At 44.1% G+C, this 23,478-nt stretch overlaps 1 protein-coding gene across 4 annotated transcripts in view; it reads left to right on the top strand.

Moving 5' to 3' along the window:
• WTIP (WT1 interacting protein) overlaps positions 1 to 23,478 on the top strand; it is an 86,175-nt gene that overhangs the window by 50,772 nt on the left and 11,925 nt on the right. For 2 of the 4 annotated variants that reach the window (XM_072873826.1, XM_072873825.1), the window contains 2 exons: positions 11,983 to 12,050; positions 15,554 to 15,667. In XM_072873826.1, the coding sequence (XP_072729927.1) occupies positions 11,983 to 12,050; positions 15,554 to 15,667 (182 nt within the window). Of the gene's footprint in view, positions 1 to 11,982; positions 12,051 to 14,286; positions 14,413 to 15,553; positions 15,668 to 23,478 lie in introns of those variants that run through there. The other 2 variants (XM_072873828.1, XM_072873827.1) reach the window with 2 other exon arrangements.

Below are 23,478 nucleotides of genomic sequence, written 5' to 3'. Positions count from 1 at the left end.
TGCTGACACGTACGATGCTACTGGGAGGAAGAAAGTAAACTGTTCCTGTGCAAATCCATTCTTGTTTTTCTGAGACAACGCAGAAGATAGTTTAGGGAAATTGCTCATCTCCCTTGAGGCTCTGTTGCATGTTGCCACAGGATTGGGCTGTGTCCACTCCTTTTGTTCAACATACTTTTATGTATAAAGTATTAGGAGAGAAGGTGATGCTGCAGCTCACTCTGTGCAGAGATGACATTCAGCAATCTGACTTGCTGTTCCAGCTCTTGATCAGATTTCTGATCATCTGCTTCAGAGCCAGGCTAAGCTATGATTTTTAGTTGAGGCTGAACTTGAATTAAGAAGAGAATAATGACTTGCAAGAAAGAACCTGGTAGCAATGGTGAGGGGTCTGCAGTGCTCTCAGTTCAACAAGTTTACCTAACTTTTTCTAGTTAAGTTTGTCAGGTGGAGTCTCTGGTGGGTTCTCACCCTGCTGTGAATGTCCAGGTGGCAGTAGGGACCAAACATCTTTTTTTAATTATTTTATTTTTATTTCATTTTATTTTTTTCTTCTTTTTTTTTTTTCCCCTTCCTTTAGTCTTACTGGAATACAGTGGGTTCTTTGTTTGGATGTATTCCCATGGAAATTATCTCCCGTGTGTATTACAGCAGTTTTCCTCATGAAGGCTCATGAGGAAAGCCTCGCTGCTCATTAACTTCAGGCAGTGCAGAACTCGGTGGCTTGGTCATGTCTCCTGCAGGGAGCTCATACACACAGTGTGAACTTTTTGAGTCAGGGACTATCAGTTCCACTTATATGTGTCTACTTCTGTGTTGCACAAAGAGGACCTAAGCAGAATCTCAGAAAGCTGCTAGATAAAAATACCGGTTGTGCCTGTGATCTGCATCCCGTTTGTTTCCAGGTGCAGTTGAAGACTGAAGTTTCAGGCTTTGACTTACAAAGCTCTTCTCTAGTCTGGTGGTGATGACTGTAGAGCCTGCTTTGTTCTTTCGGATGCAACAGAAGCTTGAGATCAGCAGAGGTTTAAAACAAACAAAAGGGAATGCTTCATACAATGCATAATGAAATTGTGGAACTCACTGCCATAGGGACAGCGTGGAGGCCAAAAGTATAAATGATCTCATAGAGGAATTAGACAAATTAAAGAAGGATTGGTCCAGCGAGGCTATTAAACATAATAGTTATGATGCAACCTGCGGTGCAGGAAGGCCTTAAGTGCTGGCTGCTGGAAGCTGAGAGGTTATTCTTGGGAACACATCAGCCTGTGCGAGCCCTGTTTCTAATGCACTTTCCCATTGAGCTTCCACTCTTGGCCAGAGCTGGAGACAGGATACCGTGCTAGATGGATCCTTGTTGCTGCCATTATGGTGGTTCTTACTGGACGTTGAATGAAAACCACCCACCGCGTTGCATGGGTAGTGGCCAGCAAAGCTGCTCGGGAAGATTGTGTCCTGCAGAGTCAGGAAGACTTGGGCTGGAATAGGCTGCAGTTTGGTGATGGATTTATTTTGCCATAGAATGGGCTGGCACTGGGACCCTGGGATAGTGTGATAAGCCAAGTACTCCTTTTTAAGTCCTGGCTTACGGGCAGCAGCTGGAAAAGTGCAGTTCTTTGCTGATAACAAGCAGGGTCTATGATGGAACCGTGAAAGCTTTCCACAGGGGAAGCTACCTTGGGGGAAGAGCTATACCCCCTTCCCTCCCGGCTTGTTGAGTGGTGGGGCAAAGCCTGTGTTGCTTTGCCCTTGTTCTTTACTTTATGTTTTTGCATTTGTAAACCCAGCCCTGAAAAAAATAATCTTAATTGAAGTATATTTGGAGCCTAATTTTACATTTCCCTGTTAGTGCGTCCACTTGCTAGCTTATTAAGAAATGTATTTTAAGATACATGTTAATATATAGGCCCAAAATAGCTATTAGATCAATGCAGGCTGTTGTATTTCTGTTTTTAAATATATGCTTGGCTTATTTTTTTACAAACTCCTTTCCAACATAAGTTCTTCTGTTGGAGCTCCATGGAAATGATTTATGTCTTAACGCTGAAATTGATGGGTGGTATGGGATAGAATAAATATATAAGTGGAAGAGAAAGGAAACATCTGCCAATTTTAACTTTTGCAAATTATATGGAAGCTTGAAAGTATCTGCTAAGTTTGTAATACGGTCTGCACAGGAACGCTTTGCCTGAATACCAGAGGTCAGAGATCTTCTTGTCCCTGCAGCATTAAGTAACCTTTCAGTTAAATAACCTGACCAAAGAGTAGGAGGAGAGAGAAAGGAAGAGAGAATTCCACACTAGAGTAAACATGGCATGGAGATTATGGATACCCTGCCAAGAAAGGTGGGGTTTCCCAGCAAGGTAACAAAAGATACTAGCTAGCTATCTACATAATCCTGCTGGAGACTGACAGTTTAAGTCATGCAGCTAGGTTGGGGCAGAAATGTACCCTCCATGTCCTCCCCACCTAGTCTTGGGCTTGCTGGCTTTGGTGGTGGCAAATGATGCAGAGTGGTCAGAGCAAGACTGCCTCAGTGCAGAAATGCGAGGCTTCTTGGCAGCAAAGGCGTGCTTCTGGATAGAAGGGTGTTTCCTTCAGTGCGATAGCTGACATGAGGCAAAATCCTAGGGAAGATAATGAAGTTTTTCATTTTGACATCATGGCAGGTTAAGGTAAACTGCAGAGGAGAGTCTAGAGTTTACCCTGGGCTACAAACATGTCAAAATGATAAACTGTCTTGTTTTCATCTGGATTTTACCACATGTTAGTGAGTGCATAGCAAAGACAGACTTTCTTCTGGCAAAGATAGTACCTTGGGGCAGGTCTGCAGCTTGCATAAATTGTGATGAATTCAGTGATGCTGTCACAATTTACACCAGCTGCAAATTCAGCTTAGCACCGTCCTCTGTGGTGGGAGGTGTGTGGTACCAGCACGTCCGTGTGGCAGGAGCTGGCACGCTGCTCGGGTGCTGGAGAGGTGGCACAGAGCAGTGCAGAGCCTGGATAACAGCCCAGAAATTGAAATGGTAATTGTATTATACAAGAGTGTACTTTTGTGAGACTCCAAGTAAGAGCTGGGCAACGGTAGTCGGGAGGAAAAATAGTTAACTGCCATCTGCCTCTCCAGGACAGATCTACTTGAGATAGAGAATGAGAATGAATACTGACTTTGTAGCCACAGCTAATTTGCACCGAAAAGCTCTTTTTTTAGTGTACAAATATGAATTAGTATAGAAACTTAAACTATGGAGGAGTTTTCAATTGAAATTTTAAAAATAATTTATTTTAAATGATAAATTATAATTTTAAACAATTTTTGTGCTTTCCCTGCATCGATATTTTTAAAAAGTTCATCTCCTGATCTCTTAAAAGTGTTCCTTCATATCTTGCTATATTTGCCTACCTGATGATAATATTTGATTAGAATTTGTTCACAGACTCTGAATGCTCTTTCCTGAAAGAATCTATGTAAAGGGAGAAAACAATACACATCCTGTACTCTACCTTCATAGGCCTCTAGCATACGATGCCACCTTTTGTTTGCAAGAGTTTAAATTTCAAATAAAATCCCAGCATTCTTTTGAAAAAAAGGAAAGGGCCTCTCCCCTGCTTAGATTGTCAAATCCCAGACTAGCCCGGAATTGAATAGGCCAAGTCAGTGACCTCAGGCAGAAAGAATGTTGGTTATTTACGTAGGGCTTCTGCTATTTTAGCAGCAAACCTTTTCTTCTGAAAGGACAATGTATACTGTTTTGTGTTTATGGCCAAGTAAAAAGCTTGTACATTTGAGATTTGCATCGTAATAGCCTCGTAACTCAATATACAGCATCCTCAAAAACAGCAGTGCGAGGCTCTGTTTTGTCTTAGCCAGTGCAGGTCTTTTAGAGGCTTTTACAAAAGTTTTCTGAAAAACTGTCCTAAAGATTCAGCTGCTTATATGTTTGCTTTGGTGGCTTTCTTTTCCCCTGGAGTTTTGCTTTTTTCCGAAAACTAAAATTACACGTGGTTTCTTTATGAGCTATCAGGCCAGTGCTCAAAATATTTTGATGCATCTCAAGCTAAGCTGTGCCTGCAGCTTGAAACCAGGAAAATGTGTGAGAGTGTGTGTGTAATTCACACACCGAGCATTTTTCCTGAAATAATGGAAGATCTTTACAGGCTTTCTGGCCTGGTGGATGAGCCTGCAATTCCAAATGGTTTTTAAAGTGTGCCTTTCTCAATAGATCGTAACCATGAGGAGCTATTGTGTGAGTAAAGCACACATTTAGGATCCAATCCTGCATTCCTTAAAGTCAATGGGAGTCTGAGCGTGAAAGGAATGCAGGATTGGGTCCTGAAACAGGGGAGCAAAATTGTGTGCCAGATTGCTTTGAAAAGAAGAATACAGCACATCCACAGTAGCCACTTTTTAGTGTTTCAGATTTCAAACGGCTGGAGTCTGTGAAAAGTGGCTTCTGCCAACATGCAGTATCTTCTATTCAAAGGAATTTGGCATCGATTTCCCCCCCCCCAATCTTAAAAACCCTGAAAGCCCTAGAAATTCACCCCTCCTTTCACAAAGCCTGAGCAGTTGAGCATTGTGAGGAGGGGACGGGGCAGTGGTGGTGGGGGATGGAAGCTTCCCCAAGCCCAGGGGCTGGGGCTGGGGCTGGGGTGCAGTCCTCCTCCAGCCCTTCCTGCTGCGAAGACCCTGCGCTGCCCCGGCACCTGCCACGGGGGCTGCGGCTCGAACGCGGGACCCCGTCACGAAGAGGTGGTGCTCACGTTGCTTGGTGGCTTTGTGTGAGTCCCCTGTAGGAGACAGAGGAGAAAAATTTAATTAACAGTTATTCAGGGGCTAAAGCAGCCTCCGCGCTCCCCATTCTCAAGTGAGTGGAGTGCCAGAAACCCCCTGTAAAGAAAATCTCTGTGCAGATAGGCAGTCATAAGCCAGAGGGAGGGATGGAGAACTGCAGGCGCAAACTCACATGTGAGTAAAGGAGAAACGGTAACAAATAAAGAAAAAGTATTGGAAGCTTTTGTTTTCTTTTGGCACATCTTTAATTCCTGGGCACGCAAACCTGCTCTACCAAGTGAAAGTAAACATTGGGTGAAATTCTGCATCAGTTTTATCTTGAGATGACTGGGTAGAGGAGGTAGCAGAGGTGGGTTGTTATTACTTAGTATTTTCACTGATTTATTCCATGTTTGTAAAACTTGGTATTTCTGTTGAAGTTTCAGCTCCTGGAATCATCTGGTGACTTCAAGTTTAGCTTCCACTTTTCAGAAATAGTTGTCTTCTAACCTGGGGGTTTGCAGAGAACAGATTGGATTCTGGCTGTTTCATTTGCCGTTCAGCTTTTGAGTTATTTTGGTCACAGTTATTCAATCATTAAAGCATGTACTTAGAGAGCACACAGGCGCTCTTCAGAGGGCAGGTCACACCTTGCACAGCAAGAAAAGCTGCAGCATCTGTGCCAGAGTTTAGTTTAAGGCTGTGGACAGTGGTTCCCATCATGGTGCCCTGTGCTGTCGTGATGGTGTCCGCAGGCCATACAGGAGATCACTTGGGCACCAGCCGCCCCTGGATGGGCTCGGCAAAGGGCCCCACCACAGCCCATGGGTGGCACGTGGGGTGTAAAAGTGCGTTTGGGTGCTGCTGCATTTGGGAGTGTGGGCAGCCTGTGTGGATGGCCACCACAGACCGGCTCTGAATCAGAGCAGTCCCAGACCTATGCCAGGGGCTTTTGCAAAACAAAATTACCAGGTTTGTCCTAGTAAAGTTGAAGTTTCTGTTGAGCAGTGATGGAGACTGTGGCTGCAGGTGCGCAGCAGCTACACAGATACGTTTGCTCAGCCGAAGCCACCTTGTGTTTGTTTTCACTTGTACAGGGCTTTGGGGCAATACATAGGAATTTTCATTCCCTATTATGGTAGCTGGGAAATATTTGAGCAAATGTTGTTGCATATTAATCCTCTGTGTGTGTTTACATGTTGCTTTAGCCTGAACGCTTTGAGAGACTGTCACTTAAGGTGCTAACATGAGACTGATAACGATGCTGGTGTCACATCAGTCACTGCAGAGATGGCGTCTCTGCAGTTAACAAGCAATTAGGTCCATGTTTAACATTGCTACCTAAAACAGATATGCACAGTTCTTTGGTCAGTCAGGCATGAAGAGCCAGGGGCTGCTATGCTGAGAAAACTGTGTGAGTTGTGGACTAAAGCTTCCAGAATGCAGAGATTCTCACCGAGTGTCCTGTTCAGCCTTAGAACTGACAATCTGTAAAATAAGAAGTGAGGGGAAGAAATCCCAGTGAGAGAAGCAATGTGATCTGCTTTTTTCCTCCAGAAAGAGCTGTTAAAGGACACTGTATTTGTGTTGCTGCTGTGAGGCAAGCCAGGAGCTCATGGTGCTGCTTTCCCAGCAGCAGCAGCAGCAGCACGTGGCCATCCCGGGCGCTTGAGCGAGCCCCCGATGCCGCGGCAGGGCAGCCGCAGCCATCCTGCCTGGTCCTGCCGCAGCCTGCACCTTGCTCACCTGCGTGGGGGCTCCCGGGGGGGCCGAGCCCCCATGGGAGAAGAGGCAGCAGAGCCAAGGTCTGTGCTCGTGTGTGGCCAGACCTACCCTGGCACGTCCCCAGCCAACGGGAACGGCAGGTACTTGAATAATATTCCATGGTGATAGCTTCGGCTGTTGAGGCTTTTAATTAGCTCTCCTTTAACGAATTTCTTCTCTTTAGCAGCGATACCTACAGCTGAACTCCCCAGTTGCGCTCTATATGGGGAGGCTTTAATTACATTTTCTGACTAAAATACAATCCTCTTGTTCCACACAGCTGTAACATTAGAAATAACAAGGACATTATTAGTCATCTCGCACTTTGTTCCCTCTAACGCTGAAACTTTCCCGCATGAAGTTACAACAAGAGGCACATATATCATGAGAATATTACAAGAGAGATCATGATGGCAAGGAGGTACGCTGGTATATTTTTTTTCAGCACGCTGGTAGTCTCAGGGACACACTAGGCGTTATCTGTGAGGCTAGGCTGGGGCTGCAGCATTCCCATTATGTCAGAGGGGAACTGTTTGTTTTTAAGTAGCGTCAGGCACTGAGACAATGCAGGCTTCTCACATGAACTTGCTTACACTACAATGCTAGTAAATCATTATTATTACCCAACGGTTGCGTGTTTTTAATCATCAAAGTACTTAAAATATTATAATAATGCTTGGCACTTTTCAACTTCAAAGCACACTGCAAACAATAATTAGGTCTAATAACCATGCTGTGACAGTGAGACATTGCTATCTCTTGTCTTACAAAGGCGAGGGGGGGTGTTAGCCCCCGACGCGGTTGCATCATCCCATGTGAGACTGGAGATCTACCACTGAAGGCTGCGACTTGATAAACTCACCTCCCCATAGGCAAATACCCCACTGCCAGCAGCGGCAGGGAGGTCTTTGAAGATGCTTTCTGAGCTAGTGAGGAGAGGGCAGGACATTTTCAGTGCTCTTTTGGAGCACCTCCTCAAACCATAAAACCTGGTCTGATTCAGATGTTGTTCCATGAAGGCCCGGAGCAGCTTTTGAAACAGCGTTGGAAAAAGTTTTACCCCATCTTGGCTTCCTGGCTGGTGTGTTTTCACCACCCAGCGAAGTGTTGTGGAGACTTGGAGAGAATACTTGTGGACAGCCTGTGTCAACTGCGGGTCATTTTTCCTTTTGCAAGCTGAATCGTTGAGTTGAGTCCTTCACTAAAGCAACAACTCTCCCATTCCTTCCTTTTAGTTTGCAACACATAGGGGAGAAAAATTGTGCAGGAAGTAATTTCTAGACACATTAAAATACCAGAGACTTATAAACTGGTTAAAGGTGAAAACTGATGTTAAAAACCTAGAGCTGATTCTGATTTTTTTTTTTTTTTAAAGTTCCAAAGGCCTGCTTTCTTCTGGATGTTTGTCATGTTGGTTGCAAACACCCATTGTGATCATTCCTTGGGACAGAGTAATTTCTAGCTTGCATTTTATTAACTGCTAGATTATGTACATGAAACTTTGCACTCTCTGCTGGAGCATTTGCAAGGTCTCTGCCTCCCACCTGAGGTGGTGGAACCCCCTTATCCTGGCGCTCACTACCCCTCAAATGTGTAGGTGTCAGTCAAGAACTGTAAGTTCTTTGCAACAAGCATTTGTTGTCACCGTGAGTGCATAAGCTTCGTTTTCTACAGTAAAACAAGGCTCTAAAGGACACTCGGGGAAAAGAGGCTTCCCTATAAAAGCTAGTGTTACATGCCTGCATGCAGGCTGCAGGCTGGGCAGCTTCTGCCCCGTCCCGTGGTCCCCCCGCGCATTCCTGGCCGACCTGCTGCTCTTCTGGTCGGTGTGAAACAGAGCCTCTTCCTCGCTACTGTTGAAAACTGGTCTGACAGGGCAGACGTGCCAAGGTGGGTATCCAGCAGAAGGAGGAAAGCAGCACAGTGTTTGTGAAACCCCATACTTGTGAACTCTGTGCTAGGCTGCTCATTATAACTGCTCATTATTATTATAATGAGCTATTGGCAAGTTGCATCAAGTTTTGTCAGAAACTCTTGACTTTTTTGTTTCAATATTATGAAAGCAAATAGTAACCCGGGCTTGGCTATACTCAGTCATTCAAAGGAAAGCCAAGCAGCAGGTTCTGTGTACCAGTGGGCAGGATGATATTACCTTGTCTAGCTGGCCAGGCGTTTGACTCATCTGGCTAAAGCAACATCAGGTTTTTGTTTGTTTTTTTTTTTAACTTGTAATCGCTGTCTGATTGACAATAATAGGTTACGGCTACACAGAACAGGCTGGTGCTGTGCAGGACCCCGAGTTACTGTGGGACCTTGGGAGGTGAAACCGCCTTGTCCAGTACACCGAGCTCAGGCGGGTACCCTGACCTTGAGGCCTTGCACCCGCCCTGCTGCATGGCTGCTCTGGGGCTGGGAGGTACCAACGCTGCATCGCCTTGGGCTTTGTGTCTCCCTGGCTGCAACTGCCAGCGCTTTCCTCTTGGTTGCAGTTTTCACATGATGCCCAGGCACTCGCAGAGTTTGGTGTTTGACCATGTTCAATGCTGTCACTTAGCAAACTCTTCTGGAGGGCAAATGGAACATATGTTTTTCCCTTTATTTCTAAAATGCAGTATGTAGAAGCCAATATAGTGCTGCCATGGCTATTTGTGTGATAACTTGCTGCTTCTTGTTTATGAGATAATTATTGTACGATCCCTGAATGAAATTCCTCTAAGGTAAAAGGCCTATCTTATTAATTATTGCTAATAATAGTAATTATCATGTGAGCAAACTGCTTTGCCTGCTTTATGAGTTTAGGCAAGTCGGTTCCCTAATAGGTGGCTTGTTTTTTTCAGCTGTAAAATGGGGAAAATGATATTATTCCTCAGTTTTGAAAGGTGTCACTCTGCAAGTGCTGTGTAAAACAGAGGTGTTTTTACCGCGTCAGCTGTGTGGAAGGGGGGCTTGCTGTCTGTTTTGGGCAGGCGTGGGGGGCCTGCAGAGCGGCGTGTGAGCATGGGCTCACAAGTTGTGCAGTGGCTGAGATGGAGACTCGCAGCTTTGCTGCGCTGGGGTGAGGTGAGGTTGTTTCATGTTGCCAGGCAATCAGCTGCTAAATGCATCTGATAACATAAGTGTCTTTGAGAGCCAGGCCAAAACATCAGTTTTGGCTTGTTTGCTTTGGGTCGTAGGCTTCCCACTCCTTCCCAATCTGGGAACGTTCTGACCCCACTGGCTTCTGCCAGTGATGCTGTGCTAGGGAAACAACAGGAGCAGAATCTGGGCCATTTCTATCAACCTGAGTACTGGAGGCTCTGCACACTGGGATACGGGTTCTCATCCACCTTGTGCAGTGCCTCGGGAGATGCTGACGCCTCTCCAGATTAGGGCGTTCCTTTAATGTGGAGATCCTTCCAGCAACGGAGTTCAGGATTTGTCCCTAGTTATCTCTGCTGCTGCTAACCATGATGGGTGTGTATTGAGGGTGATGGCCAGCGCTTCTCCACCTGAAACAAATGCACCGGCAGTGTGTGTGAGCAAGGTGGAAGTGCTGCATCAGCATGTCCAAGGCAAGTCCCTGTTCTGGGTGCAGCCACTTTATTTCTACCATCTAACGACAAGTTGTGTATTAAGGCTGGGTCTGGCAGAGCCAACATGGCCTTTAAAAAGCCATTCTGTCCTCTTTCCTTTTCTTCCCTCCCTTCCATTTACCTTTCCTTTACCTTTCACTGGAGAGGTTTAAAAACAGCTTGGATAAGCAGGAGGGAAGATCTAGAGGTAGTTGCTCCTGCATCGGTGAAGAGAGGTCCTGTGACCCCCTGATTGGTGTCCCAGCCCCATGCCTTGTTTCGGTTGATGTGTAGGATGGACCAGTTTTACCTAAGAGTCCCAGAGGAGATGGGACGGTCTCTGTGCATTGCCCATGCCACCAGGCTTCTGGTCCCCACCAGAGCTACCAGGCAGCTAGAAAGACAAACAAGAGCTGACTCCACCTACCAGCAGTATGGAGACAGCAGCCCGTGAGATCGACAGCCCAAGAATGTGCACACAAAAGAAGCATTTCCCTCGGCCACGACAGTAAAACCACCAGACAACCACATGCAGCATGTGATTTCCCAAAAGCATCAGCCCAGATCCCAACTTCTTTGTGCCACACGCTGTTTCCCAGGATCAGATCACAGTGGCAACATGTAAAAGGCACTTTCAAGCACTGAAAATTAATCATATTTTCCTCAGCATTGTTTATGGAAACCGTGGAGAGCACTCCTGCCCCTCTGTGCTTGGCCAGCTGGCTCAGCTCACTGGCCCTCAGAGTCAAACCCTCCGCAAAGAGCAGCAGTGTTTATGGTGGAGCTGCTACTCTGCCTCAGTAGGAGATGTCCAGGCTTATTCTGTGGAGTAAAAGCTTTGGCAGTGATCTGGGAGGGGTCGTCTGTTGACCTGTAAATACAGAGCCTCTTGCCCTCTTCCTTGCTCTGTGTCACTGCTAATGGCAGCTGGTAGGCACCGAGCCATCTGCTTGCCAAGGCTGCAAATGGCTTGTGAGAGCTCCCAAATGTTTGGGAGCTTTGGCCAGTGGGACCCTGACACAGAGTGGAAATAAGGTGAGTCAGGATGAGTGCTGTTTCCTTTCTCCCTCTCTGGTTTTACACTGATAAAATGGTGTTGCTTTCAATGGAGCAGCTCTGGTGTAAGACAGATCTGATCTGCTGTATCTAAAAACTGGTTGGGCTCGGTGGCTTCTGAATTCCTGGTTTCGATCCTTTTTGTTGGGACTCTTTGGAGTCCGTTGTGCATTTTGTAGCTGTAAAGGGAGCCATCAGTTAACAACGATCACAGTCTTTGTCAATAGAGTTGCACAAGTGCCAATGAAATGGCAAATGTTCAAACTTGAAAATGAAATACCTTGTTTTCACTGTGATTTTCTGCCCTTCCCTCTGTCATGTGTGCCTTTACTGCTTTAGTATCACAGGGAGCTGTGGGTGTAGCTGCTGTGGCATTGATTAATGTATTAATATTTTTAAAGGTGACAGGAACATCCATACGCAGTATCCCTTGTTTGGTCCTTCAGAGACAAACACATCGCTGATGTTGACTGCAGTGGATGTATGCCTGCTGTGATTTCACCTGCTAAGAAAATTGTCTCAATTTACAAATGAGCCTTTCCCCCCAGAATAATCATTTTTCAGTTTAGATTTCAAATTTTCCAGGAACTGGTATCAGCTGGGTTCCATAACCTGCACTTAGAAGTAACACCTAGTCAATAAGGAATTTGTTAAGGCAGGATGGAGCCGAGAGCCTAACCCTCACCCACGTCTCTGGATGGACCCTCCAGGGAGGAGAGGGGCGAGGAACTGGCCGTGCAGACAGGCGCAGCAGGGTGTGCTTTTCGCTTTGCATCCTGAATGACTGGGTTTGGGGATGGAGCACAAAATTCTGACAGTGCCGTATTTTAACAGGGAGAAGACTACGAGGAAAAGCGTTCTACAATGTCAATGGCAAGGTGTACTGTGAAGAAGACTTCCTAGTAAGTAAGATTTCAGGCATTTTTTTATTGTTTTTAAACCAAATTGTTCTTTTATATTGGTTTGTTTGCTTTGAGAGAGGGTTTAGTCATCTGGGGCCTCCTGCCAGTGCTGGAATTGGGAAGCATTTACCACTAACTCCATAAAGGCAGGATCAGGCCCTGGGTTTGAAGTGGTGGCTATGAAACCAAGTACATAACTGTCCATAAGCCATCACAAAGTGTAAATTATGAGAAAAAACACTGGAGCTGCTCAAGCTTGGGACTTGAATTGCAGCCACAAAGCCTCGCCTGCCAAGCTAGAGCTCAAAGTCAAACATCTGGGGAATACCAATCATAACAAGAGCGGAGACGTTTTTGACTGGAGCACGTCATCGCTGTGTACAATGTTGCTTTGTTGCAGGCGCAGTTTTAATCACTGCTCTGCTCGGAGTGATGTGGAGCTGCATTGTGATTAGCTAAAAACTGTTAGCCACGGAGGAGCAACTAATTTTCTCTCCATGTGCCCAGAGCTTTTATAAACACTTTACTTTAATAGAGACTGAGTCATGAAGAGAAAAATGAAGCTTGTTGCTGAGCTGTGTTGTACCAAAAATAAAATATTTGTGCAATTAAGGGTGAGGATTGTGCAGTACACAGAGCATGGTTTGATAAGTGGCAGACCATTTATAATTAAGATTAAGAGGACGGCATGGCTGGGAATTGAAATTAGAGAGGAATTGTATATTTTAGCTTAGAAGATGATGAATTGGCGAATCAGTATTTTGAATTTATACCACCTTTATTTATTGAAATACCAATCATATAGAAGCTTGGGTCTTCAGAACGACTTTCCATTTCTAATGAATATATGGCCATGCTTTTTGCAAAGAACTTATTGAAAGTATATCTCACAACAAAAATGTTACTGGCAGGTCAGAGTGCACAAATGCATTTCTCATCAATGCAATCCATAAAAATAATGGAAATTCCTAAAATATAAGCCATATTTGCCTTCATGTGTTACACCTTTACTCTCAGCCTACCACAGCTGGAGCCTGTTGAAAAGAACAAGTTGTATTTTGTGCAGAAAATAAGTTTCTTGTTATAATTGGAATGTGTTTCTGTTTTGCTTGCATTTTAGGGAGAAAATTGTTTTTTCTCCCTTGCTTTTTTCAGCTCTTTCTTTCCTGTGTTTCTGCAGAAGCACAGGGAGAGGGAGAAGAGGTGGAGTGTGAGATGGAGGGGCTCAAACCTTTGAGATTTTTATTTTGAACTGTGTTGGAATGTACTTTCCCCATGATCAGAACCTTTCATCCAGACTTAATGACACAATTGTTGTTATTAGCTTGTAATTTCAGCCTAAGCATGAGAATTTTAAATCTAAAAACCTCAGTCTTTTGGAGAACATTCAGTTTTCAAGGGGTGGGGGGGAAACCTCTTTAGTTCTTAGACATGTTCTGTAGTAGGCTTCTGAAGGGAGATACTTGCAGTGATTTTCCCAAGAAAACAGAGGTTAAGGACCTGATAGGAGTAAACTTTCTGCAAGTTGGGGAACTGTTGGGACATATAAGGCACAGATTTAAAAGCCCAAACCTCCCACAGGTGTGTCTTAGCAGATTCCCATTAGCACAGAGGGGTGGGAGAGAAGCAGACCAAGGGACTCACTGCTACGTAAGTCAGCAAAAGAAATGAAATTCTGATGTTGTGCCTGCCTGTGTTAAGCCAGCTGCTTCTCAGAAAGTGATTTCATCTTCTCTCAGCTTCCCCTGAGCAAACGTCATAGCAAGAATACTGGGAATTGTCTTGTTTCCCTAATAAAATAAAACAACTTTGCCTATTTTAGAGTTCTGTGGACAGAGAAAGCTCAAAGCTTTTCTCAAAGTCAGAGGAAAAGGCTGCAAAGTAGCAATTAAAAAGGAAATTATTTTAACTACTTCATATTCCCAGGTCTTGCTTCTAACCACTTGGAAACCCCAGTCCTCTCTAAAAGGAGGTGTTCTCAGTCCAAAGCAGGGAGCCAAATGCTTTTTCTGTGTAACAGGATTTCAGTCTCTACCATAACTCCAAATCTTAGTGCAGCTTTATATACGGATTCCCTGCTGACAGTATGGTAGTGGGATGTTAGGGAAGGTAAAGACTGGGGGGGGGGGGGGGGGGTATTAAAAAAAAAAAAAAATTGCTGGTGGGTGAATTAGGTACTCTGTCCTCTGACCACTACCATGCAAGCTTTGCAGGCCAAGGAGAGAGCGCCAGCAGAGCTATAGGAGCTGCTATGCATTATAACAGTCTGAGGAGTTGTTCCATAGCCCTGAATCTAGAGGTCTTCCACAGAGACGTGCCTCCTCCCTCTCTGCAAGCCTCTGCCCTGCCCGATAGCAGCCGTGTGAGTACATGCTCGTACCTTTGACAGTTCTTGCAGTGGGAGACTTGCCTCTTAGCTCATTGCAGCCTCTTTCTGGCCAGTAAATGCAGTCAGAAGCAGAGTGGATCACATTCTGGTCTCATTCTTAGGTAAGAGCATAAGAAAAAGATTGTTTTAATTTGGGGAGGTAAACAGAGGCAGTCTACCTACGTTGTAATTGTATTCCTGCTAAGAAAATACTGTCTCCCGTTGGTGTCCTTGCTCTTCCTTGGCTTTTGTTTGCCTGGGAACTGATCAGGAGAATCAAGTGCTCCTACAGGTATGGGAACCTGGTCACAGCTCTGTGGAGTTGCAACCCCACAGCTTGTGACCAGCTTATTTCAAGGATGACACAAACATAACAGGAATTAGAAAGCAGAGCAGCTTCAGAAAATTTGGGCAGGAGGTACAATGTGCAGTCACGCTGGGGTTATTGGTGAAATCCATGTAGTGACAACTGAATTGGAGGGGCCTGTGTGTACATGGTTAGGCTTGCAACAGCAGGCTGTTCTTTCCATGGATTCCCAGGGACGGATGTGAGGAGTCAATGTTTCATTGCTCACAGCTCTGCCAAAGCAGCAGTGGTCTGAATGAGCCCCTCATTTGCCCTCCCAGCAAGAGGCATGCTGATGGGAAGCAGCTGACTTGCAGATGTAGTGCAAATGGGGAGCAGGGGTGGTAGTGGGCTGAAGCCTCCCTGCTACCTGGAGGAGAGCCCATCCCCTTCCCACCCTCAACAGACAGCACAGGGCAGAGCTGAGGGCTGTGTTTCTTGTGGAGCTCTGTCCATCCCCACTGCTACCTCTGTGTATCCCATTAATTTGCTGCAGGTGCTTCTTCCCCATCATCCCTGGCATCATACTGGGGATGTCCTGCAGGCCAGTCCAGGCAAGACACAGGGACTGCAGTAAGTCCCACTTCGGGACTGCAGTAAATAGCACATGAACAACAATGGGCAGAAAAGCTGAACTGGTTCTTGCTGTGAACCAGTCAATGTAGGAAGTTTTAGGGAAGAATGGATATTATTTATGGGTTTCTTCTTATTGTAACTGTTGGAAATGTTTAACATCCTATAGATGTCAGTATTTTAATTCTCCTGCATTACTGCTGTTTTCTGTGTCAGAATGGCTCCTGCTGGAGAAGAGTCTCCAGAGCTGTAGTTGATGGCTCATCTGCGATACCTGGTTCTTTAACTCCCACTCACTCAAGACAGATCAGCTCTTTCTCTCTATCAAAGGTGATACGTGGAATTCATGGCAATATTATGTATGGTCCTTGAAGCCAAGACCTTGAGAAAAGTCATTATCTGATCCTTAGAAATGTTTGGCACCTGTTGTAAGAGCAGGGCTTGCCTTCCTTGGCTACACTGTCCCTTTTGAGATTCAGCACAGTGCTGGTGCCGGCTGCTCCGCAGTATGTCTTGTCCACCCCAGAGGCAGTTGCACTTCAGCGGTGAAATGCTGTGTGGGTCACATTTTTTAAGAGAGCTCAGTTGTCACTTAAAGCGTAGCGAGTGCCAGAGAGCTTTGGCTACCAAGTTGTTTCAAAAAAATTGGTCCGTAAAAGTGTGACATGAGGTGCTGCTAGCATCAACCATTTAAAATCTGTCCCTTTCTTTGAAAAGTGCTTTTGATTTCTGGACGAAAGGTGTTAGAGAAATATAGATACTATCATTCATTATGAGCAATTTCCACTGCGCAGCCATAAAGCTATCCAAAGCTCAGATACACCCATCAAAACCTTTGGCAGTAGCCGCGAGGTACATTCTTCTAGCAAATAGTTTTCCCACATGTTTGCTCTTACTGAGGGCACAGATTATCTTTCTCTGAATCAGGCGACTCATTTTCTCATTCTTTCCAGGGAAGAAGTGCTAGAAGTTTTTAGACCCACTTGTGGAGTTGTAGCTGGGGAAGGGATGCCACATGCCACAGTCATCCTTGTGAGAACGGTGCTGGCCTTCTGTGTGTGGGGTTGCAAATCGATGGGTGAGGGCTGGTAAACCCTTACCACCTGGAGGACATGGCATACCTCTTCCTTCTTTGTTTATTTTTGTCAGCCTCCTGCTTCCAGCCCTGATTAGCTGCAGATTCTCTCAGTGCTTAAACCCAAGCCATATTGGCTAAATGTAGTAAATTAATCCGATTTTAAAAATATATATGTATATCCACATAGAATTCCACTTCTGCCTAAGCATGGCGTAGAGATTGCCTAATCTACGCAATTTCCAGTAGGAGCACTTTGGTAGCAATATTGCATGTTACTGAGTGTAAGGAGTAAAAAGAGCAAAACCAAACCCCCAGACTTTTCATTGCTTTGCTTTAGCTCCAGGGAAGATCCAGTTACTCTTTTTCATGCCACCTTAAGGTAGCAAGTCCAGCAATATCCAAGTCTTGCCTCAGCCCTGTTAGGATAGTTATTTCATGAAAGGAAATAAAACAAATGACAGTTTAATCCTTCCCTGAAAGCTCTTAGGACACAGATGGCTAACTAGCCATAACAGGGACACTGTTCCTGGTGAAGTGAACAAAAAATAAATGCCTTACTGTATAATAAATAATCCCAGTCAGATGTTCTTGCTCCATTTTGTTGATAAATTGCTGCATAATCATGGGTGAAGGAAAAATAGCTCAGTAATTTTAATTTGTCTTTTATTTTCAATGCTTAAATACCATGGAAAGAAATTTAAAAGAATTTACTGTTTTTCTTGGCAAAAAAGACTTCAAAAATGTCACCAAAGCAGCCTGAATCTTAGATCTATTATCTATCTTTTTTATTTTTTTTATTTTTTTTTTCTTTTTGATAGTCTTTTCCTTTTTCTCTTGAGGTAATGAACATTATTGAGTGGGGGTCCAGTAGAGGTTAAGGAAGGAGAGAATTTCCCTCCAGGGAGAAGATGAGAGGGAAAATGAACCTCGTGACAGATGTTAGTTACATTGCTTAATGCACTACTGGAAGACACTCAGATGCTCTGGAAATAACCTATTACAGACACCACAAGCTGCAGTGCATAGCACTAAGGTCATCCAAAACTTCCCCTTTTAAGATTATCTCTTTCACTGTCTTATAACTTTGCCAAATTTAATCATTTAGGCTGAACTTCTTCACGCCAGGTTTTTGCCTCTGGCTAACTTTGCTGTCATTAGTTGTTGAAAGTTTCATCTAAAGCTGTTCATCCATTTCAGTGAGTAAGACTGGAGGAAGATCTGTCACTTTGCCCATAAATCCTCAAAGAGAAAGACTCTAAAAACTTTGTTTTGCACATGCCAACCATAAGGAGAGACTTAGCACATTGCAAGCCTCCAGGAGGCCTTTGGGTGTCCCTTTTCTGCCCTTCCCAGCCCGGAGGGTGGCCAGTCCCTGTGATGGTTGCATGCTGGTGCCTCTGGCTCCCTGCCCTGGCCTCATTCCCTCCTGCTCAGGAGAGGCAAGGGCTGAGGCTGTGGCAGAAGGAGGGCAAGCAGCCCACAGCCCCAACAGAGCTGTGCCTTGCAGCCCTGCAGGCTGCCTCTCAAGTCTTCCTTCTCCTCTCCATCCATTCTGCTGGGGTTTCTGATCCTTCTCTCCCCTACACCAGCAACTGGTACCTGCTCAGGACACTCTCCTCCTTGCTACAGCTGTAGCCTCTTTGCTCTGCAGCTGGCCACTGCAATGCAGAAGTTGGCTACAGAGAACATACAGGGCCTTGTCTCATATCCACAACTGTGAAACTCTCAATGATTTTAAAAATGCAAAAAGATCAGGGTGTGCAAGACTGGTAGGGAGGTGACAAATGGAAATGATCAGCCTTTTGTGGGGGAAAGGGATAGGACATCAGCAGAGGACTAGCTGGGTGATCGGCAGTTCATGAGAGCAGGGCTTGCACCTTCATCTCCTGTAGCACCAAACACAACAAGGCCCTTACCCGAATTTGGGCCCCTGGGCATGGCTGCAATGTAAATATTAATACTAACGAGGCTATTCTCGGTTTGTGCACATGCTGTTTTCCAAGCCTGGCAGTGTGGGAAATGGCCTGTCCCACTTGCTGGGGCCCTAGGAAGATAGTTTTTATTTAGTGTAATGGAAGCTGGTGTCAGCTGGAGTCAGAGGTTTGATTTTCCATCTCAGCAAGTATAAATGTTTGGAGATTCCCCCTTGGGAGGTGAGCACTGGGACTAGTGCATTAGCCAGAGAGCCCATTGCTGCTAAGCGAGATTCTCTCAGAAGAAATAGACTCATTTGAAAAGGTAAATGATTACAGTTGCAGCTTGTGTCCATTTCTTATCTAATGGGAATAACAGAGCAAATGGAGTTCTAGATAACTGTGAGGATGTTGTATTTAGGAGACTTGCTATTAAAATGCATGTTCCAGTCAGAGAACAGACAGACATGGGTGTTTATTGATATGTTTAACGGAATGATGGAATCAAAGCTTGGAAAGGGATTTGATGCAATATTCCTGACATACAGAAGTGCAAGGAAGTCTGTGAGCGTTTTCAAGGCGCTGACGGCTCTAGGTTGGGACAGGAGGTGGTTTCAAGTTCCAGAGGCATCGTGAATGCCGAGCATTGCTGTGCTCCCAAATACCATCACTGAAAACAAAGGCAAACAGATTATAGTGTGTTACTGTAATTGGTGCATGAGGGAGTGAAGTTCATGTTGTTACTTGTGTGTGTCTTGCTCCAGCCCCTCCCTGCCAAAAAAATTGTAATACTTTCCTTCCTTAGTTTTTCCTAAGTTTGTAGTATGCCAGTGGTATGGGTTTTTATTTTATAAACGAATTTGACAGTAATGATGATTAATTGAGATATTCTGAATTGAAGTGTTGCATCAAACCTACAGATGGACTTAAAATTCAAATTTCAAAATATTTCGGGATAGTCAAGTATTGATTGGCCTTTGCACTTTGGACGGGAATATGAGTCAGCATGAAGAGTGGGTAGAGCTGGCAGTTTGGGTTCACCTCATTGCAACACAATACTGTAGGGCTGTATCCCGTATCAAGAAGTTACAAGTCTATTGAAGCTGGTGGCAGAAGTCCCGTTGACTTCAGGGGGGGTCCTGGATTTTCTCCCAGGAATTCATCCCAGAGGACAAATTTTTAAAGCTAGGGCCCATATAAAAATGTTGGCACCAAGGCTGAGAAACTAAGGGTGAATGCTGCAAACACTGCATGGCATGGCCAGCTGCAGGTCTGCTAATTGAAGAAAACTGGTGTTTTGAAATAGGAGACCAACTGGAGTCCAGAAAAATCTCTCAGGTTTATAAAAGAGCAATACACAGGCAGTACCTAGACCCAGGTGATACTGTAGATAAACATAATGTGATGAAATGTCAATTTGTGAGTAAGGTCTGTATTCACTAAAAGGATGCTCAGCATTTCCTGAACTGGGTTACGGATTGTTAAATGGGTCAACAGAATCACTCTCTGGGCCGTGACAAAATGGACAAGGAAAGACAAAGGTGGGGGCGGTTCTGAGATGTACCAGTATGGACTAGCTTTTGCAGCTATCCCGTACTTCACATTTGCTAGTGGAATGTTTTGAAGAGTGTGTTACAAAGTCGTTGGTTTCATGCCAGGTACTCCCCTATTTCCTCTTGAGGTGGTGATCCAAAAAGTCAGATTATCCCATTTTTCTTAATATTACATTGAAAAGTAAATTACAATAACTGAAGCACACTTAAAAGAGCTAGAGCTCTTTCTAATTACGTGTAACTCCTGCCAAACACTTGTAAGCAGACAGTGTTAATTCTTTTATATGGGAGAGTTAGGAAAAAATATGTGAGAAAGTGGTATGTTTCCACTTCTGTAGTAAACGTTGGTGTTAGTTGCTGTTATGTTTTGAATTGAAATCTTTCAACAACTGTTTTGAATAAAATCCAGATATTTTTTTTTCCAGGAAGCTATGTTCTAATGTAGACAGTTTCTTTCACAGTATACATAATAGATGGTAGCAGTGACAATAAATAACCCACAGCAAGAGTATAGCGCTGTGCAATATGAAGTGCTGTACAATGTGAATCAAATTAATAGATTTTGGGCCGTATTATATGATGCAGAGTTAAAGTTGTTGCTTTAGGCTTTTTTCTTGATCATTGTCACTGCAAAGCTTCCACAGGAGTTTGTTTAAGGACGATCTAGGTAAGAAAATCATTATTGGCTCTTAATTAATCAGACAGAAAGTAGCCTTGGTGAGTGCTCACACATGGGTCTCTGTAGGCTCTCTAGGAAGTAAATGGCTATTCCCTTCTCAGAGGCTATAAAACGCCTGACTGCTAAGGCAAAGTTGGCTACCAGCTGAATTCCTGATTTTTGGCAGAGTTTTGTGCATGGCCAGGCCAACTGTTATCTCTGTGCAGAACACGAAGTCCCTCCTTGCCCTACCCATGTCCTTCAAACATAACGAAGTGGAAACGCAGAAGCAGAAGAAAAGCTGCTGCAGTAGCGTTTCCTTGCTGGCAGCAAGACAGGGTGAACCAACAGGATGTATGAAAGGGTTTCAGCGAGACGAAGAGTAAAGTTCTGGACTATTTTCCCTTAGTTTAATCTCTGTCACCTGCCATGAGGCTCCCGTATCTTTGAGCCTGAGAAGGCCCCATTTTGTTCAGTTCAGTTTAATCGCTGCATTTAAATATGTGTGTAAAAAAAACAACAACAAAACCCCATCTGCATGAAACCAAATTTTATATTCTCTCCCTCTCCTAACGTGATCCCATGAATTTCTTGCATTGTTGTGTCCCATGTACTAAGGGTCCCATGCAGAGAGCAAACAATAAAGCAGCGAGAAGACAGATGCTCTGCTAATGGGAAACCAAGGAGAAGAGAGTCTGTGAGGGATTACAGGCAGCCTGGGGTTGGAATACATTATTAGCATAGCACCCAATTCAGAAATTAGTTTTCAGAATTAAATGCCTGAAGCATTTTGGCAAAAACTTGATCATCCCTCTCAAAAGCCCTTAAAGCATAAAAGAGTAGGAATCTCAGGTCTAGGCTGAGCAATCACACTTGGTGACTTTGCAGTGCTGTAACAGTGAATTGTAGTTTTTACGGCTTCATACCATTACCCGGGCAGCAACTGCCACACCTACTGAAATGTAACCCACTCGATCTGCTTACACAAACCTTTAGCAGGTTTTGAACATCCTCATCAAAGAAGAAAATGGGCCTGAATGAGATTCCAGGGTCTGTTTCCAGGAGGAAGGTTTTGTTTTGTTGAGTGCATAACAGCAGGGAAGCGCATCAGTCTCTCCTTGGGCACGGTTAGGCATGCGAAGGAGAAGAAGCGACATGTCTTTTCAAAGATCTGACATTGCCTAAGGTAGAAACTTTGGGTCCTGAAGCCTTTTTCAGGCATGCTATTTTCTGAATGTTTTTGCTTTTGAAAATCATTATGAGAACATCAAACTTTAAAAGACCCTGGGTAGACAACCAAGATTGGTTACAGGACTGAGGGCAAACAGGAGAAATTGTTTCTCATAGTACTTGGTGGGATTATCCTCCATGCATAATTGTTCATTATATGCTCAAAATTCATTGTTAATTTCTTTTGGATATATTGCACATTAGACAGAAGAGTTATAAACCCCAAGATTATCACAGGAGGACACTAACAGGCCTAAATACTCAGGACAGAAGGGGACTTGTTTTCCTCTTACATTGAAACAAAGACTCTTGGGCAGAATCATTAGAGATTTTTTTTTTCCCGTTTGATAATCAAAGTATAGTGGACAGCAAACAAAAGAAAAGTTCAGCTAGCCAATTCTCCTACTTTATTTTTTACTCTTCTATTCTAACATAATTAACATATTTCTCAAGGTTTATTTAGGATCCCAGAGTCTTATTTTATATAAGCATCATTGGGGAGATTGATTACAAAGTCTTGATTCATGCATATAAAGTTGAGATTTTATTATCCTAGGAGAAAAGTCAAGGACAAGGTAAATATGGGAGAAAACAGTTGGGACCAAACTAAGAAATTGGCAAAAATCATATACCAGCTCTTCAACATGCACTTGTTTTCTTTGCATCCTGGTAACTAGCATCTTCTTTCTGAGTCACAGAAGTGAGAGTAAAGGGTAACACTTCATTTTCAGCTTTGAATTTCAGAGCTGTTCTTTTTATAACAACTTCTTTCAATGTTTTTATATATGCTTAATGAGCATCCATAACGGATATTTGGGAAAGTTCAAAATTATGCTGCTTATTTGTCCTGGGTACAGACTGTCTGTAGACTTCTGAATGTTTCTGTCTAGTTTGAGAATGGTCTGTATTTACATCATCTTACTAGTCTGCCAACAATTTTTTTTAATATTTTTTTTAAACTGGCACATAGGAAACCCTCTAGAGCAAGGCTAGAATTGAGCCCAGTACTGCTTACATCCCAAATGAAATTGTATGTATAAAATACCATTTGTACAGGAAGCATAGCTGTGATTTGGCTTCTCCACTATGGTCTTGCCTATCAGTCTGTATTACTTCACTGTTTCACCTCAACCTGTTTTTCACGTCTCCAGATTGTGAGGGAGGGCTGGTGTGTGCAATAGCTCTTTTTCCCCTCCTCCAACGACGTCAGTAATAAAAGAGCCTACAAATCTGTAGAGGATAACCTCCTCTTCTCTTGCAGTTACCTAGTTCACAAGCGCTGGGGGACCAGTGCTGCTTCTACCCACCATTGGGGAGGCTCCTGGGTGTGCTGAGAGATAATAAAGAGGCCATTCTGCCTTGTCTGCAGTCTGGAGCAAGTCACAATTTCTGTCTCATTGCACACGCAAGATTTGTGAAGGTTAATAATAATCAAGTGCTTCAAAGACAGAGGTTGCCAATTTTAATTAGTATTTTAAGACTCCATTTGTAAGCTCTGCTTCTAAAATTGAAAACTTAGCACAACAGCCCTGTTTGAACTCTCCAAGTTAAGAACAAACTCTGCAAAGCAGAAGCTGACAGGTGAGCTACAAAAATGTAGAGAAAATAATTTATTGTTTACCTTAAAACAGCAGTGTCCACAGTAGTACCATCATGTAGAAAACAGTGGTGCTGGGATCCGAGGCTGTTACTCTTTTCCAGTCCAAATA

This window comes from Ciconia boyciana, chromosome 9 (assembly GCF_034638445.1).
Source record: "Ciconia boyciana chromosome 9, ASM3463844v1, whole genome shotgun sequence".
In the NCBI taxonomy this organism is placed as follows: Eukaryota; Metazoa; Chordata; class Aves; order Ciconiiformes; family Ciconiidae; genus Ciconia; species Ciconia boyciana.
The sequence above is the reverse complement of the archived record's forward strand: the minus strand, read 5'-3'. Positions and strand labels throughout refer to the sequence as shown.